Source organism: Nomascus leucogenys, chromosome 4 (assembly GCF_006542625.1).
Source record: "Nomascus leucogenys isolate Asia chromosome 4, Asia_NLE_v1, whole genome shotgun sequence".
NCBI lineage: Eukaryota > Metazoa > Chordata > Mammalia > Primates > Hylobatidae > Nomascus > Nomascus leucogenys.
In genome coordinates, this window is record NC_044384.1 from 94,583,339 (window position 1) to 94,601,520 (window position 18,182).

An 18,182-nucleotide genomic window follows, 5' to 3' on the forward strand; every position below is an offset into this window, starting at 1 on the left:
CCAAAAAAACAGACTGCATTGTCCATCTTCATGGTTAAGCGATCCAAACCTCAAGTTGGTCCAGAAACTAGACCTGACTTCCTGCTTCCCTGGAACATGTCCTGCAGCTCTGGAGTTGTGTCTGGGTGGCAGTTGGGGTAGGAGCGAAGACCTTATGAAGGTGGAGGGGTGAGTAATTTCTCCATGATGTCACTGTGTTTTTGTTCCCTTTTAGGGAATGGAATCTCAACCTTTCCTGAATATGAAATTTGAAACGGATTATTTTGTAAAGGTTGTCCCTTTTCCTTCCATTAAAAACGAAAGCAATTACCACCCTTTCTTCTTTAGAACCCGAGGTGAGTATGGCCTTTCCTGCCTGGTTCCCATGGGAAGACTTTTCTCTGCTTTTAATGATTTTTCTATAGAAATGTGTTCAAGAACGTGCCAAGGCCAGGCGCGGTGGCTCACACCTGTAATCCCAGCACTTTGGGAGGCCGAGGCGGCAGATCACAAGGTCGGGAGTTCGAGACCAACCTGGCCAACATGGTGAAACCCTGTCTCCACTAAAAATACAAAAATTAGCCAGGTGTGGTGGCGGGCGCCTGTAATCCCACTACTCGGGAGGCTGAAGCAGGAGAATTGCTTGAACCCAGGAGACGGAGGTTTCAGTGAGCCGAGATTGGGCCACTGCATTCTAGCCTGAGTTATAGAGCAAGATTCCGTCTCAGGGGAAACAAACAAACAGAAAACATGCCAAATACTAGTATGAAACAAGCATGGCAAGGAGAAAAGCATCCAGAAAAGCACTTTTTAGAATTAAGGTTAGGTACAGACACTGCTCATCTAACCAGATATACCCACTCCTGGCTTGTTGTAGAACAGACCTGACAGTTGATATTTTTGAGGATGCTGTGACCACCGCTAAGACAGTCTGCATTACCAGGCACAGCACACGCCTATGCTCTCGGCTATTTGAGATGCTGAGGCAGCAGGATCGCTTGAGCCCACGAGTTTGAGGCTTGCCTGGGCAACATAGAAAGACCCCATTTCTAGTTAAAAAAGACAGCTGGCCAGGCGCGGTGGCTCATGCCTGTAATCCCAACACTTTGGGAGGCCAAGATGGGTGAATCACCTGAGGTCAGTAGTTCGAGACCAGCCTGAAAAATATGGTGAAACCCCATCTCTACTAAAAATACAAAAATTAGCCGGGCGTCATGGCGTGCACCTGTAGTCCCAGCTACTCAGGAGGCTGCGACAGGAAAATTGCTTGAACCCAGGAGGTGGAGGTTGCAGTGAGCTGAGATCAAGCCACTGTACTCCAGCCTGGGTGAAACAGCAAACCTCCGTCTAAAAAAAAAAAAAAAAAAAAGACAGCCATGTATCAAAACGATTAGATTAAAGAAAAAAAATTGGTCTGGCTCCGTGGTTCATGCCTGTAATCCTGAGGCAGGAGGATTGCTTGAGCCTAGGAGTTTGAGGCCAGCCTGGGCAATATAGCAAGACCCCATTTCTAGTTAAAAAAGACAGCTGGCCTGGCGCAGTGGCTCACGCCTGTAATCCCAGCACTTTGGGAGGCTGAGGCAGGCAGATCACGAAGTCAGGAGTTCGAGACCAACCTGGTCAACATGGTCCCCGTCTCTACTAAAAATACAAAAATTAGCCAGGTGTGATGGCATGTGCCTGTAATCCCAGCTTCTCAGGAGGCTGAGGCAGGAGAATCACTTGAACTCAGGAGGCGGAGGTTGCAGTGAGCTGAGATGGTGCCCCTGCACTCCAGCCTGGGCCACAGAGCAAGACTCCATCTCAAAAAAAAAAAAAAAAGGGGGGAGGGGAATAAAAAGTGTAAGTTGATTTTGTGGTAAAGGGTAGGAGCATGAAATGATTCCATCTTTTACCTGTTATCAGGAGGGTGGCCTGTCATTTTCAGGACTAGATTAAGAAAATTATTTTCTAGAAAGTTCTGTTTATTTAATGTCCATGTGCCAGGCCCTGTTCTAAAGGCATTCCAAATATTAACTCCAAATACCCTCTATGACAACCCTACAAAGAATATAATCGTACCATCCCCACTTACTAGATGTCGAATCCCACACAGAGAAGGTGAAGGGCTTGCTGGGAGTTGGATTTGAACCCCAGAAGTCTGACTCTGGAATCCATGCTCTGAACTCAACCACCCACTGTGCTGGGTCTGTTCACCTTCTGTTCTGTACAGGTTATCTCTTTAATCTTCCTGAGTTGCTGCTTTCAAACTTTGGTGGCTGGTCACCTTGCAATAGGCAGCAGCTCCTTCTTGCCTTCCTAATCAGTCTTTCTGTCATTCAAGGCTTTGGATGGTCAGTCCTGTCCAACATCCCCTCCTGTGAGGTCTGGTTGCAGCCCTCATCCATTGTGATGTTTCTGTTCACGACTCCAGCCTACATCAATGTTTCCCTCTGCAGAATTCTTACTGTGGTTGTTTTCTATGCAGCAAACTTATTTTAACAATTGGTCTCATAATTTTTTTTTTCTTTTGAGACGGAGTTTAGCTCTGTCGCCCAGGCCGGAGTGCAGTGGTGCGATCTCGGCTCACTGCAACTCCACCTCCTGGGTTCACACCATTCTCCTGACTCAGCCTCCCGAGTAGCTGGGACTACAGGCGCCTGCCACCACGTCCACCTAATTTTTTTGTATTTTTAGTAGAAACGGGGTTTCACCGTGTTAGCCAGGATGGTCTTGATCTCCTGACCTCATGATCCACTCGCCTTGGCCTCCCAAAGTGCTGGGATTACAGGCATGAGCCACCGCGCCTGGCCCTCATAATTCTTAAAATAAAATTCCATAGGGCAAAGACCATGTGTATGTCACATCATCTCTAGGTGACTTGCACATAATAACCAGATAGAAGATTCAAAGAATGTGTTTATGAAAGCCTCACCTAAATCAAAATTAGTGTAAATTAAGACGAATTTTTCCTGTTGGCATAGAATCAATGTGTCTATTTGGGGGTAAGGTGGAGGCAGGGGGTGTGTTCCTGGAATGCAAACATTTATCACCATTTCAGTGCACTGTGGTTTTGATGCTGCCCTCAGTTTTCTTGGCATTATATGGAGACTCTCCCTGGGTTAGCAAGCAGCATGGCATAGTGGACCAACTGTTTGGCCTCTCTCATTGTGTTTTTACTGCGTTTAGATTCTGTTTCAAAGCTATTGGCTTTGGTACCTGGTTTTCAGTGCTGACACTACTACTTATATGCCTACATGTCATTTCAAGAAACCATCAAAAGCATCTTACATTACAATACTAGTGAAGGTTAAAATAATCCTGCAGCAGTTACCAGGACCACTCCAAAGTTCTCTTGTGTCTAAACATCTCCACAGTGGGGTAGGGGCCGGCATCATTTCTGTTTACAGCTGAAACACAGCCTCCATGTGACTGTAGCATGAACATAGCTCTGCTGCCCTTGGCCACCAGCCTTGAAATTATGTAATGCCTGACAAGCTTTTAAAATCTGGGTGACTTTATACTGTTACCATTTATGTGGCATAAAGTGAACTGCATTAATATTTTTATATTGTACCATTTAAATTTTCATAAGATACAACTGCACAGTAGTGAAAATCCTCATTGAATTGATATATTTTATACCTTTTCTAGCATCACCCGGCACAGTATCTTTATATTTCATTGGGTTGTTGGGAGAGGAAAACGTCAAACTGTCCTAAAACTAAAAGCATGTATCTTTATTCTCTTAATAGCCTGTGACCTGTTGTTACAGCCGGACAACCTGGCTTGTAAACCCTGTAAGTAATAGTGTTCTTATCTATCAAGTCTCAAAGTATTGCCACTATGATGGTGTTGGGGTAGCCTCTGGTTGCTCACTCTGGCTCCTATCTCCTTCCAGTCTGGAAGCCTCGGAACCTGAACATCAGCCAGCATGGCTCGGACATGCAGGTGTCCTTCGACCACGCACCGCACAACTTCGGCTTCCGTTTCTTCTATCTTCACTACAAGCTCAAGCACGAAGGACCTTTCAAGCGAAAGACCTGTAAGCAGGTGAGCTGCTGGGTGTACATAAAGGAACACTGCGTGTTTCAAAGTGACCCCCTGGGCCACTGGAATTTGGGTTGCTCAATGGGAGCATTAGGCTTTGTTGGCTGTCAGTGGTTGGTACATACTTGAGAATGTAATCACTGGGCGTGTCTCAGGGCCATCTTGCCACTGTCCTTCATTCCCTAGTTATCTGTAACCCAGCTGTCCTGGTGGTGATATAGCCTGGTAACAGTATTGCCAAGGAATAAACAAGAAGTATTTCTCATTTGTTCATATATATATATCTATATTTTTTTTTTTTTTTTTTTTTTTGAGACGGAGTCTTGCTCCGTCACCCAGGCTGGAGTGCAGTGGTGTGATCTCGGCTCACTGCAGCCTCCACCTCCTGGGTTCAAACGATTCTCCTGCCTCAGCCTCTGGAGTAGCTAGGATTATAGGCGCATGCCACCATGCCCAGCTAATTTTTGTATTTTTAGTAGAGACGGGGTTCACCATGTTGCCCAGGCTGGTCTTAGACTCCTGACCTCAAGTGATCTATCCACCTTGGCCTCCCAAAGTGCTGGGATTACAGGCCTAAACCACCACCTTGGCCTCCCAAAGTGCTGGGATTACAGGCCTGTCCTGTCCTTTTATATTTTAAACATTCATCATGTGCTCTCTGTGTGGCAGGCCCTGAGCTTTATGCTCCTTGAATCCATACCACTCTATGAAACAGAGGCCGCTGTCATCCCCATCTTACAGATGAGAAAGCTGAGGCTCAGGGAGGTCACCTGGCTTGCTCAAGGCCGCACAGCTAGTAAGTGGAAAAACCAGATCTAGGAGCCAAGCCACTGATAACTCAGTGGCTACTGATTTTACAAATAGGCCAAGGTTAAATAGAAACTGCATAACCCAGCCTTTAAACTGGGAGTGGTCAGAAGAGTGGAAACCGTTTCATGGATGTTCACAGGACTGTCTGATCGCCACTGTGGATACCAAGAAAGTTTTTGGTCGTGGTGGCAAAGCCCAATACCTCCTTAGACATGCTCCTGTGTATGTCAGGTTCTGTCATAGTTTGCTCTCCTTGCTGGCTCTCATCTCTATCAAGGTCTTTGACCTCCTGCTCATATTAAAATTATGGCAAATAAAATACATATAAACACAGACTGGTAATTTCTTTCCTTACCCTTTTATTAAGTAAAGGTTGTTCAAACCAGTTTCTTTGTCTTCAAATCAAATATTCCTGCTGAGGGTGCCACCAGCTAAGCATAGACTATGGGAAGGGTCCTGGGCTGTCCTGGGCCTTTTATCAAAGGGAAGTTCAGATAACATGTGGTAGATAAACACAGTTACTTTTCGATCTAATCACATTTTCTGAAAACCGTGGTTGAGACTGGTGGCAAGTCTCCTTCAGCTCTGGGGGAGAAGAGGTGTCCTGATGACCATTGTCCAAGAAGTGAGTTTTTAAAGTGTTCTTTGGTCTGTTGCAGGAGCAAAATACAGAGACGACCAGCTGCCTCCTTCAAAATGTTTCTCCAGGGGATTATATAATTGAGGTATGCATAACACAAGAAAGCCCTATTAATGCTATAGAATGAACCCAGTTCATATAGAATTCCAACTGTTTACAACACTAAAATTTCAAGCTATTGAAGGTGTGCACAGTTATATTTTTATATGGTTCTTAACATGCTTTTAAAAAAAGTTTATATATAATTGATTTTTGATCTCTTCATTAAATATTTCAAATAAATATTTTTATGTAATCATATGGTTCATATATAACCATGGTTTAAAATCTCTAGTTTTCCTTAATACTACAAAGATATATTTTTAAGATTTTAGCTTAAATTTTTTTTGTTTTAGTATGAAAACAGCAAAATAAGTTATGCCCATTACTTTTGCCTACACTTCTCTAAGTTTCTGTTGCTACTTTTCTGTGTACGTATAAATGAATTCTAAATACTACTTCAAAGAACATGTAAATGTAATGTTTCAGTGAAACCCCGTCTCTTGTAAAAATACAAAAATTAGCTGGGCGTGGTGGCGGATGCCTGTAATCCCAGCTACTCGGGAGGCTGAGGCAGGAGAATCACTTGAAACTGGAAGGTGGAGGTTGCAGTGAGCCGAGATTGCGCCGCTGCACTCCATCCTGGGCGAAAGATTGAAACTCCCTCTCAAAAAAAAAAGTAATGTTTCATTTCCTTTTTAAGATTACCTTTTCCTGTATCAAATTGGTACTACAAATAATAAAAGTACAAGGAAAATAGAAAAGGAAATTAACAATTTGTCCATAGTGCCACCATTCAAAGACAACCAACATGTCTTAACATTTTGGTAGAAACGCCTAGTTCTTGCATTCCTTGGAAGTAGTGTGTGGTTTTCGACTGATACACCTTCTTAAAGCATTAATGGAGGCCCAGTAAAATCAGTGGAAGGATGCCAGTTTAATTGAGCATTATTAGAATGTGGGACTCACCAGCTGACTTCTTCAATGAATACACAGCCTTTTGATTAATAAAAGAAAACATAATGAAGCTTAGAGTTTCGAGTTGGTAAAGCAGAGATGAACCTGAGTACACATGATGCCTAGTCTCAGACTGGCAGATGATTATAGGCTCCAGCAGCTCTCTTTTCCAAAACTCAGCCATTCTCCACTACTTGCTTCCCACCCCTTCCCGCACTGCCCACTGATGGAAAAGATGAATGAAATTACCATTTTTTTCCACTTACCTGGTATATATCACTTAAAAAAAAATAATGCAGCATCCCCTGTTTTGCAGCTGGTGGATGACACTAACACAACAAGAAAAGTGATGCATTATGTCTTAAAGCCAGGTAGGTGCTTGTTTGTTTGAAATTTGGCCCTAGACTACTATAGACCAAGGTATGTGATACTCTCTGTACTTCATGATTTACAAAAACAAAACAAAATTTGGCTCCTCTCTCTTAAATGATGTTCCATCAAATCTGACTTTTCTTCCATTCTAACGTGGCTATCTGGAAGATTAAAGCCAGTTTGGTGTGTATAGCTCGGACTAGATAAATAGTCAATTGTCCTCTGAAGAAAAGTGGTGGGAGGGGAGATTTCCTTAGGCAAAATTCTCACTCAAAGGTATTTTATGTCCCAGCCTGACTCTTAACTGTTGAATTGTTCTTTGCAACTCTTTAAAAATGAACCTTTAAATCCTTTTTTAATCACCAAACCACACTAGAGAAAGGTGGTTGCATGGTCCTAGAACCTGTTATGCAGCTGATGTTTAAAAAGAAAAAAGTTGTTTCTCTTTGAACCTTTACACTGCTTAAGTTTAAAAATTTTCCCTTTGAAATTTCCCAGTGCACTCCCCGTGGGCCGGGCCCATCAGAGCCATGGCCATCACAGTGCCACTGGTGGTCATATCGGCATTCGCGACGCTCTTCACTGTGATGTGCCGCAAGAAGCAACAAGGTATCTCTTTGTGTCCTGTGTCTCCCCACAACAAGGGGCAGACCAGGGGTTGCTGCCAACAGAAAGAGAGACTGGGAGTACCTGGGTCCTCCAGGATGGCGCCTGGGAAGCCTCATAGCTCCTATTCAGTTCCCAGAATTAGTATTTGGCTTTTAACCTCAGGAGCCACTAAAAAAACAGGTATCATTATATATCTATTTCTTGAGACAGGGTCTCGCTCTGTTGCCCAGGCTAGAGTGCAGTGGCACAGTCATAGCTCACTGCAGGCTCGACTTCCCAGGCTTAAGCCATCCTCCCACTTCAGCCCCCTGAGGTAGCTGGGGACTACAGGCATGCACCACCATGCCTGGCTAATTTAAAAAAAAATTTTTTTTGTAGTCATGGGGTCTCACTATGTTGCCTAGGCTGGTCTTGAACTCCTAAGCTCAAGCATTCCTTCTGCCTCAGCCTCCCAAAGTGCTGGGATTACAGACATGAGACACTGCATCTGGCCCATAATTCTATTTTCAATGATAGGATAGTAAATTCAGGGACATGAAGGAAGCCTGAAGTATAAGTAAGGATATAGGTAGGGCTTGGTCATTTACAAAAGTCACCATGAGACAACCTTCTGAGGAGTTGGAAATGATCCATAGCTTGGTCTGGGTGAGGGTTACACAGTTGTATACTTCCATAAAAATTCACTGAGATGTACACTTAAGATTTATGTACTTTACTTTTGTAAATTATACCTCAATAAAAACTCTTTTAAAAAAATATCAGCTCTGCCCGTGCTTAATTGGTCTAGTAGGTGCACTTGGCTGCAAGAGCCAGTTCTGGGCACTCTGCTAACCAGGGTGACCCCTGCAGCATTTCTTAGTTTATCCAAGGTCAATTTCAGTTAAAGAACAATTTTTGACCATTCGTTGCTCCACTGCGGAAATCAGCTGTCCCATTCCAAGTGATGATCTGAGGGGGCTGATGGAGTTGGGGAATGGGACTGCTCTAGGTAGATATGTTCTTTCTTAAAGATAGCACTGGGTTTCAATTCTTAGGGAACAGAACAAAGTGTTGCTTGCAAGTGTCAACCTTATCTTCTTTTCCATAGAAAATATATATTCACATTTAGATGAAGAGAGCTCTGAGTCTTCCACATACACTGCAGCACTCCCGAGAGAGAGGCTCCGGCCACGGCCGAAGGTCTTTCTCTGCTATTCCAGTAAAGATGGCCAGAATCACATGAATGTCGTCCAGTGTTTCGCCTACTTCCTCCAGGACTTCTGTGGCTGTGAGGTGCAGAATCTAAAGTTCCTTCTCCTACCCTGGCCAGGACACTTGTCCCGTACTCTCTCCCCGCTGCCTTCTCCTCTCTTCGGGGCCTCCTGTGGTGACACCTGCCCTTGGCTAGTGCCACAGCTTTCAAACTGGGGATAGTCTCGCACTGTTTTTTCAGTCTGTCTTACACATCACCAGCACTAAATATTTCATAAGACTTAGTTCAAACTCTGACAAACTCCTGCTCTAAAGCTTTGAGTGGTACCCACCTGGCAGGAAGTTTTGTAAGCATTAAGAAGACCCGTAGCTTCCATGGAAACATGCAATTGGAGTTGAGGGGTGTCACTCATGACATCCTAGTGAGCATGTTCAGGACAGAAGCCCCACTTGGAGAGTCAAAGAGAGTGGCAAGTAAAGCAGTGAGTTCACACAATTGTTTGGAGGAGTTCTGCTGAGAAGGGGAATGAAGGATGGGGCTGCCATTAGAGGGGATCTTGAGGTCCAGGGAGAAGTGATAAACAAAGGGCTCTGTGAAGCTGTTTGACTATTGACTGGTGGAATCATAGACAGGGAGAAACTCATGATGCAGGAGAGGGCACTGGCCAGAGAGAACAGGGAGGTAGGAAGGGAGCACTCCCAGAAAACAATATTGTGTCAAGCACTGAAATGATCTGCTCTGGTTTCTTAGCTGTTCTCTTGAGTTATTAATATGTTATTAATATGCTTTTCTATAATGTCAGAATGTACATTCTTAGAGTGAAGTCTGAAACTCTTATGCAAGGCATACCCTGTTTCTTGCAAATGCAAGAATTGTACAATAATTGTGTGATTGGAAGTTGTTTTTGCTTTGAAACTGCCCATTGGCATGTTTTTCAGAATCTCTCCATGTGGTGAGGCTGCCCCCTAGTGTCAACATAACATACTACGCTAGCCTAGTTTCCCTCTGCGTGAAAGAGGTGAGGTTGGTGGATTAGCACGTGCTGAAAAATAACTGCACTCTAGCCAATGGCACACAGTTTTCAGATACCACGGGCAACCAAGTTTGCTCTACATCACAAGTATTTAGCCTCTGGGGAAAATGCTCTTCCAGTTATTAGTGTAATAGTTACTGTAGAAAATTTGGAACTAGAAAAGGATGATAAATAAAACATTGTCTGGAATCCCAACCTGATTGAGGAAAATCTTAGAAAGAGGAAGTCACATTTCATGTGTGGTTTATTTCCTTCCAGTCTTTTTCCATATAGGTGAACTCACATATACTGTTTTGCCTTTGGGGCTGATTGAAATGATTTTTTGCCGTCTCGATAATTTTTTTACACTATTAGTAGTTATATGTCAACTGCAATTTTAAATAGCTACATGATCCTCCATACTGATTTGCCATAACTGAGTTAATACAAATATTAAACATCTCAGTGGTTCAATATTGTCCCATTTGTGATGATTTCCCAAGAAAGATGCCTGGAAATGGAATTGCTGGGTCAAAAATAGGAACATTTAAAAAAATGCTTGGTATATACTCCCACTGAGCTTTTAGCATGTGTAATGTTAGCAAGAATTAAGGAAAGTATAAGAGAGTTCAGGGTTATTTTCAGCAAGTGGATGGATGTTGGGGCTTTTTCCCCATTGGTAACACCTTAGAGCAGAAGAGGAGAACAAAGTCATTTCAGAATGCCCTTCCCTGTAAGATAGTGTGGCTGCTGTGTTTGGTCATAGCTATTGGGAATTAATATCTGAGCTACAGAAGGAAAGACACCAACACAATAACCAAGAGATGTTTCCGAAAGTGGTCTGAGAAGGTGAAGTCCTCTGAGGGGCCACACATGTCTGATTTTCTCTCCTTTGTCAGCCACCCCCACAGTCTCCCTACCAGACCCCCTTTGCGGGTAAAGCTTTGTCAATTACCAGCCTTGTAGAGATGTAGCCTTGTAGACCTGTGTGAAGCCATAGAGGAAGGTGCTAGCCAGTCCTGAGTGAGTTACTCAGAATGACCATGTTAATGCAGTTCACTAGCCTCCTCTCCAGCCATGGACCAACTAGTAAACAACATAGGTGAGCCTGAGGCTATGAGAGTGTCGAGATAGGTCCCCTTTGTCAGTCACTGTCTGGATGTGTCACCTATAATTGTGGGTGATTGGCATTCAGGCCTGAGCCCCATCTCCCAGCTCACTTTGGAGTCACTCATCCACATCCTCCTCTCAGAGCCTGCCAGCCTTCTCTCCAGAATCTGCCCCTCCAATCTAGGCACCTCACTCACCAGATCAACCAACCTCAGTTTCTCTGTCCTGTGCTCTCTACCACCTGTTGCTTCCTTGAGGATGTCCTATGTAGGGTGTGACTTGGGCAAGGTGCCAAAAGCGCTGTGCTTCTGTCCCCTCACTTGTAGGGCACGAGTGGTAATAACTCCATGTGATACAAAAATGGATGGATGGCAAGTTTTTGCAGAGGGACTAGGGTATGACCATCACCCACGGAACTTTAGCTGTTCCTTGGTATAGTGTAACCTGGAGCCTGCACATAGCTGTGCTAATAAGGGTTAAGGGGCAGATGAGATGGCCTCCTTCTGACATTTCCCTTCCTGTTACTCACTTCCCGAGCCTCTTCCCGAGCCTTCTGTATGGGTAAGGTGCCTTGTTCTCTTTCCAGGTGGCTCTGGACCTGTGGGAAGACTTCAGCCTCTGTAGAGAAGGGCAGAGAGAATGGGTCATCCAGAAGATCCACGAGTCCCAGTTCATCATTGTGGTTTGTTCCAAAGGTATGAAGTACTTTGTGGACAAGAAGAACTACAAACACAAAGGAGGTGGCCGAGGCTTGGGGAAAGGAGAGCTCTTCCTGGTGGCGGTGTCAGCCATTGCTGAAAAGCTCCGCCAGGCCAAGCAGAGTTCATCCGCGGCGCTCAGCAAGTTCATCGCCGTCTACTTTGATTATTCCTGCGAGGGAGACGTCCCCGGTATCCTAGACCTGAGTACCAAGTACAAACTCATGGACAATCTTCCCCAGCTCTGTTCCCACCTGCACTCCCGAGACCACGGCCTCCAGGAGCCGGGGCAGCACGCGCGACAAGGCAGCAGAAGGAACTACTTCCGGAGCAAGTCAGGCCGGTCCCTATACGTCGCCATTTGCAACATGCACCAGTTTATTGACGAGGAGCCCGACTGGTTCGAAAAGCAGTTCGTTCCCTTCCATCCTCCTCCACTGCGCTACCGGGAGCCAGTCTTGGAGAAATTTGATTCAGGCTTGGTTTTAAATGATGTCATGTGCAAACCAGGGCCCGAGAGTGACTTCTGCCTAAAGGTAGAGGCGGCCGTTCTTGGGGCAACCGGACCAGCCGACTCCCAGCACGAGAGTCAGCATGGGGACCTGGACCAAGACGCGGAGGCCCGGCCTGCCCTTGACGGTAGCGCCGCCCTGCAACCCCTGCTGCACACGGTGAAAGCCGGTAGCCCCTCGGACATGCCGCGGGACTCGGGCATCTACGACTCGTCTGTGCCCTCATCCGAGCTGTCTCTGCCACTGATGGAAGGACTTTCGACGGACCAGACAGAAACGTCTTCCCTGACGGAGAGCGTGTCCTCCTCTTCAGGCCTGGGTAAAGTGCCTTTGGGGCCGGGTCCTAACAGGCCGCAGCCTTTGACCGTGCTTCTGAAATCGGTCAAAGCGTTTTTCAACTTTTGGTGCCAACTTACTGGGCAGTGAAACCTGATGAGAACACAGCTCGTTTGGTAGTCTTGATTTATACCAGGTGATGGGAGTACTCACATGTCTGAGTTGCAGAAATACTAATGCTAAATTATAGTGAGTTGTCCAGACCCTGCAAGGGGTGTTGTGCCACATACAGTATATGCACTGTATCACTTTTCTAAACTCCAAAAACATCAGACACGAAAACACATTGGGCCCCAAGGGTCTTGGGTAACAGTTTGTGGACGTGTGTCTTTTTTAGACCTGTAGTGTTCACCGCCCCCCATTGTCTTTAAAGCTACATTCATTCAGTCTGGGATTCATGGGTACAGTATTCTTTCTATCCTTCAGCATAGGGTCCCAGGTATGAGGGCTCTCTAGGAAGGCCTACTTTCTCAGGGAGCATCAGGTAGATGCCATCTCAGGCTGTGCCTTACCGCCTTACCATGTCTGTAACTAGTTGGAGTCATGCATACAAACCCTTGACTTTTTTTTTTTTTTTTTTTTTTTTTTTTTTTTTGAGATGGAGTCTCACCCTGTTGCCCAGGCTGCAATGGCACGATCTCAGCTCACTGCAACCTCTGCTTCCCGGGTTCAAGCGATTCTTTTGCACAGCCTCCCGAATAGCTGGGATTACAAGCACGCGCCACCATGCCCAGCTAAATTTTTGTATCTTTAGTAGAGATGGGGTTTCACCATGTTGGCCAGGCTGGTCTCAAACTCCTGACCTCAAGTGATCCCTCAACCTCGGCCTCCCAAAGTGCTGGGATTACAGGCATGAGCCACTGCACCCGGCCCAAACCCTTGACTTTTAAGAAAGATCTCTTCCTTCCTCAACTAAGGGAACTAGAACCTGTTAGGAGGATGAAAGTGCCCCATCTTGAGCTGGTTGGGATTCTTGCCTCATTTATACAGAGCCCATAGTCCAAACCCAGATCCAGCCACATTCTGGCATGAGCACCTGCCCAGCCCAGTGAAATGCAATGACAGTGTGACTGTACTCTCTTCTCTCCTTAGGTGAGGAGGAACCTCCTGCCCTTCCTTCCAAGCTCCTCTCTTCTGGGGCGTGCAAAGCAGATCTTGGTTGCCACAGCTACACTGATGAACTCCACGCGGTCGCCCCTTTGTAACAAAACGAAAGAGTCTAAGCATTGCCACTTTAGCTGCTGCCTCCCTCTGATTCCCCAGCTCATCTACCTTGTTGCATGGCCCACTTGGAGCTGAGGTCTCATACAAGGATATTTGGAGTGAAATGCTGGCCAGTACTTGTTCTCCCTTGCCCCAACGCTTTACCGGATATCTTGACAAACTCTTCAATTTTCTAAAATGATATGGAGCTCTGAAAGGCATGTCCATAAGGTCTGACAACAGCTTGCCAAATTTGGTTAGTCCTTGGATCAGAGCCTGTTGTGGAGGTAGGGAGGAAATATGTAAAGGAAAACAGGAAGATACCTGCACTGATCATTCAGACTTCATTGAGCTCTGCAAACTTTGCCTGTTTGCTATTGGCTACCTTGATTTGAAATGCTTTGTGAAAAAAGGCACTTCTAACATCATAGCCACAGAAATCAAGTGCCAGTCTATCTGGAATCCATGTTGTATTGCAGATAATGTTCTCATTTATTTTGATGTAGAATTTACATTGCCATGGGTGTTAAATAAGCTTTGAGTCAAAAGTCAAGAAAGTGACTGAATATACAGTCACCTTTTATGAAATGAGTCTCTGTGTTACTGGGTAGCATGACTGATTGAGGTGAAGCTCACAGGGCCAGGCTGACCGTCTTGACCATTCCACTTGAGATAGGTTGGTCAACGTGCAGAAGGCCCCAGGACCTCAGCACACACAGCCTCCTCTTGGTCTGAGTAGGCATCATGCGGGGGCCAGATCTGCCTGCTATTTCCATGGGTTACATTTACTGTGCTGTATCTCAGATGTTGGTGTCTGGAAGTTTATTCTTAAGAGACTGCTACCCAGCTGGTCTGTATTATTTGAAGTTGCAGTTCGTGCTTTGGTTGGCCTTCTGGTCTAAAGCTGTGTCCTGAATATTAGGGATCAGAATTCACTGAAATACAGCAGTGTGTGGAGGTGATGGCCAGTTAATCTGCTGAACTGGTTTTGACTAATGAAAAACCTCTTTTTAAGACGGTAGAATGGAGGTGATAGTCACAAAAGTAAGTGTTCCATTTTTATGAAGGACTTTCTACAGAGTTTCTATTTCTAAAGAAAAAGCAATTGTTCACATCCCATCTGATGATTAGCATGTGTGTAATGAATGCTGTCTTGGTCTCCCCTGTGGAAACCCTTCTCCCCGTGCCTTAGAGCAGGTGTGGACATCTCTCACTACCTTTCTCATGGGTGCTATTAGATTTTGGCACCCCGTTTTCTCAGCATTCAGCCCAGGGAATGTGGTTTTCACTCCTTCGTCAGATAAGACCAACATGAAGGGGTATATGGAGAAACATGCTGAGGCAGGGTGGGAGGTGGGATGGGGCAGGGCTTTCCCTTACAAGCACATGCATGGCAGGTGGGGAAAGGGGGGCTTGCACCCCTGCTGGAAAGAAAAGGTTTGTGTATATTTCTGATGCAAATGTCATACTCACTGCTCTGTAAAGGCAGCTGGCAGCTTTTTGGGAGAAGAACGTGCTCATCTGTTCTCTGGCATCAAGTTTCTTGCAGCTGCTCTGAGGGAGAGACAGTGAGCTGCAAGACTGCCTCCCCGTAAAAACAGGCAACTCAGAGAAGAGTCATTTCATGTTGTTCCTATGGAATCTGGAATGAGTGCAGAGCTCCTACCCATACACGACTGCCCGGCCATTTCATCCTAGGCATTCTGTGAAGGAGATTGGTTAGTCCAAACTTGCTAACATACGAAAATTCACTTGGAACATGATGAGAAATTTCTTACCGAGGCCAAGAGATGTTTCCTGTCCCAGAGGAACCATTAGGAGTCACTTTTAGGGTATTCAGCTTTGCTCATTAAATAAGGCATCTCTGAGAAAGTGGCCCCAGGGAGAGAATGGAGGACTGGGAGGAGAAGCATTAACTGAGCTCCAAGGGCGTGTGGGCAGAGAGCTTGCTATGTGAACTCACTCCTTAAGAAAACGGAAGAGAAAAAGAGAGTGCTAGTTAAAAAATCAGGATGTTTTAGTTTGGATGTAGGGTTTTGATACTTATGTTGAAATACTAGTGTTTTTGATCAACAAAATCAAACTCTTAATATACCAAGTAATGAAATGACAGTGTGATTGTCTCAGAATAAATTGAGAAGTCCAACTTCCTAGTTTTGTTTAATTAGTTTCACTTTTTCTCCTCTCCCCAGTATGCTAGAAATGAGAATCGTTGCCTTGCAGATTACGGCAAAACATCTGTTTTAAGCAAAGCTGCATTTTTTGACTCAGAAATTGTCCCAGACGGTGGATATAAGATGAAATTCAGAAAAACGTTGTGCCAAGTCACAGGCTTTTAGATATTGTGGAAACAAGAAATGGAAAATAGGGATGATCTCCATGAGAGGCCTTGATCCTGACAGTAAAAGGCTTGTGTGGATAGGTTAGACAATGTCCTCTAGAAAAGAGACCAGGGATAAGTCCAGGGTTCCAGGAAAACCAACAAGCCTGCGGGTAGCTGAAGGTAGAGTGCTAGTTGTTCATCTTAAATTACCAATGAGCTACAGAAAGGACTTAGCATCTGATGTCGTCAGCTTTGCCAGGAGAGTGATCAAGGAGGTTAAAGCTCAGGTAAAGGTGTGCCTTCTCAGAGATTGGCTACAAGCAACAGAGACCACCTCAACAGACTCAGCCCAGCCATACAGGGTGCAGAAGCTCCTCCAGAGGGCTGTCTTGGGCCTTTGAGGCAATTGATCTCCAGAAAGAATCAGAAGTCATTCCAGTCCAGGCCCAGGTATTCAGATGGTGACCCAGCCAGATAATAGTATCTTGAGCCAGAAATGAGATCAGGCCATAAAGTTAGGAGACAGAGTTTTTGATTGACATGTTAGCAATAACTGAAGACAGTCTCAGATCAGAAGTTCAATAAAATGTCTTTAGCAGTGGTGACATCATTGGAATCAGTGTGTACTAGTAAGTCATGGATATTTAAGTTCATATATGTTTGTCAGAGTTCAGTCTTGTAACTTCATAGCCACAAGTATGTTTTTTTAAAATACCAACTGTTAGTCTCAGGTCTCCTGACTTAAGTGCAAATAAACAGGAAGACTGTCCTTCAAAAGATGTGGGGTTACATGATTTTCAGAGCCTTTTTTTCAGAGTTGAGCATCTTTTCTTTTAAAAGAAATAAAGGGCGAGAGGACCAATTTTATTCCTTGAGGAAAAATGACACACCCTTCTCCCAAAAGAAAGAAAATTCTCTGGCCTCCCAACTTCAACACTAATTTGGCTCCCTGAAGAAGAGAGAAAATATTCTGTCTTTATTGAAGAGAAATGGGCAATGCCAATGTGAAGGTTGCTAGTCTTTTTTATTTTCTATTGGTGAAGACTACTACTGCTCTTATTTAGCAGATCTTATACCTTCAGTGGTCGCCAGTATAGCACGTGAGGTATAAGGAAAACAGCGGTGTGATGATAAATGGTAATTAATATATTTTGTCCACTGTCAGAGAGCAATAGGGAATGGTGGGGACTGTGGCAAACTGAAGCGCCCCTGTTCCACCCACAGGGGGTAATTTTCCAGTCGACTGTGGCCATGAGGTATTTCCTGATCTTCCCATTTTCAAGAAAAGCTGACAATCTGGATTTTTATATGAAAAATTCTGATTTTAAAAAATATTGACAACTAAGTTAAAATTCAAGTGAATTTAGACCCAGCAGAAGACATGGATGGACCTGATTTGGTCCACTGACTACCAGTTTGTTAACCTCTGCTTTATAAGATTTGAAGGAAAGGCATTCACGGTAATTACAAATGGTGCCACCAGGAAATGCTCTTGCTAAATGCAGCCAGTAGTTAGATTGCTTCTTTCTCCAATCTCCGCCACAAAGAAATTTGACGTGATTCTGAATGCATTGGACATGTCTTGATTGCGTCTTTACATTTCATGGTGTCTTAAAAGAAAGCCAAGCCAGTTGTTAATTTCAGAATCAGATTTATGCTCTCTCAATTTAAAAAATGCTGGGAACAATTTCTTTCTTTCTTTTTTTTTTTTTTTTAAGATGGAGTCTTGCTCTGTCGCCCAGGCTGGAGTGCAGTGGCACGATCTCGGCTCACTGCAAGCTCCGCCTCCCGGGTTCACGCCATTCTCCTGCCTCAGCCTCATGAGTAGCTGGGACTACAGGTGCCTGCCACCACGCCTGGCTAATTTTTTTGTATTTTTAGTAGAGATGGGGTTTCACTGTGTTAGCCAGGTTGGTCTCGATCTCCTGACCTCATGATCTGTCCGCCTCGGCCTCCCAAAGTGCTGGGATTACAGGCGTGAGCCACTGCGCCCGGCCTAACAATTTCATTTAAACTCCACAACCTAAAGGGCTTTGTTTATAGTTTTAGCTCTTGGCATAATAATTTTTTTTAGATGGTGTGCAATTCTGAGCATAGGCCAAGACATGATTAGGAAAGCAGGCATTTGTAGAGAGTAAGGCAAGGAACTTCCTAGCGTCCATCAGAGCCAGGTATTTGCATTACCTTCCATTTTAAGTGGTCTGTGAATTGACTATGTTTTGGAGGTGTGAAACAGTATACAGAGAAAAGCTTTTCCTGATACTGAGATATCAGTTAGGAGTCCAAATGAGGCGTTGGGTCATCCTTGCCATATGACCTCCTTTCCAGGCTCAGGGTGAAAATAGACAAAAGGAAATCTGA

The 18,182-nt window shown here is 44.7% G+C and overlaps 1 protein-coding gene across 3 annotated transcripts in view; it reads left to right on the forward strand.

Annotated features, from left to right (window-relative positions):
• Positions 1-15,644, forward strand: part of IL17RD (interleukin 17 receptor D) — a 77,388-nt gene extending 61,744 nt beyond the window's left edge. For all 3 annotated transcript variants that reach the window (XM_003257217.4, XM_030811568.1, XM_003257218.3), the window contains 9 exons: positions 215-335; positions 3,714-3,758; positions 3,860-4,011; positions 5,478-5,543; positions 6,771-6,825; positions 7,325-7,435; positions 8,523-8,707; positions 11,336-12,278; positions 13,388-15,644. In XM_003257217.4, the coding sequence (XP_003257265.1) occupies positions 218-335; positions 3,714-3,758; positions 3,860-4,011; positions 5,478-5,543; positions 6,771-6,825; positions 7,325-7,435; positions 8,523-8,707; positions 11,336-12,278; positions 13,388-13,500 (1,788 nt within the window). In that variant the 5' untranslated portion in view covers positions 215-217 and the 3' untranslated portion in view covers positions 13,501-15,644. The remainder of the gene's footprint in view (positions 1-214; positions 336-3,713; positions 3,759-3,859; positions 4,012-5,477; positions 5,544-6,770; positions 6,826-7,324; positions 7,436-8,522; positions 8,708-11,335; positions 12,279-13,387) is intronic.
• The last annotated feature ends 2,538 nt before the right edge of the window (positions 15,645-18,182 follow it).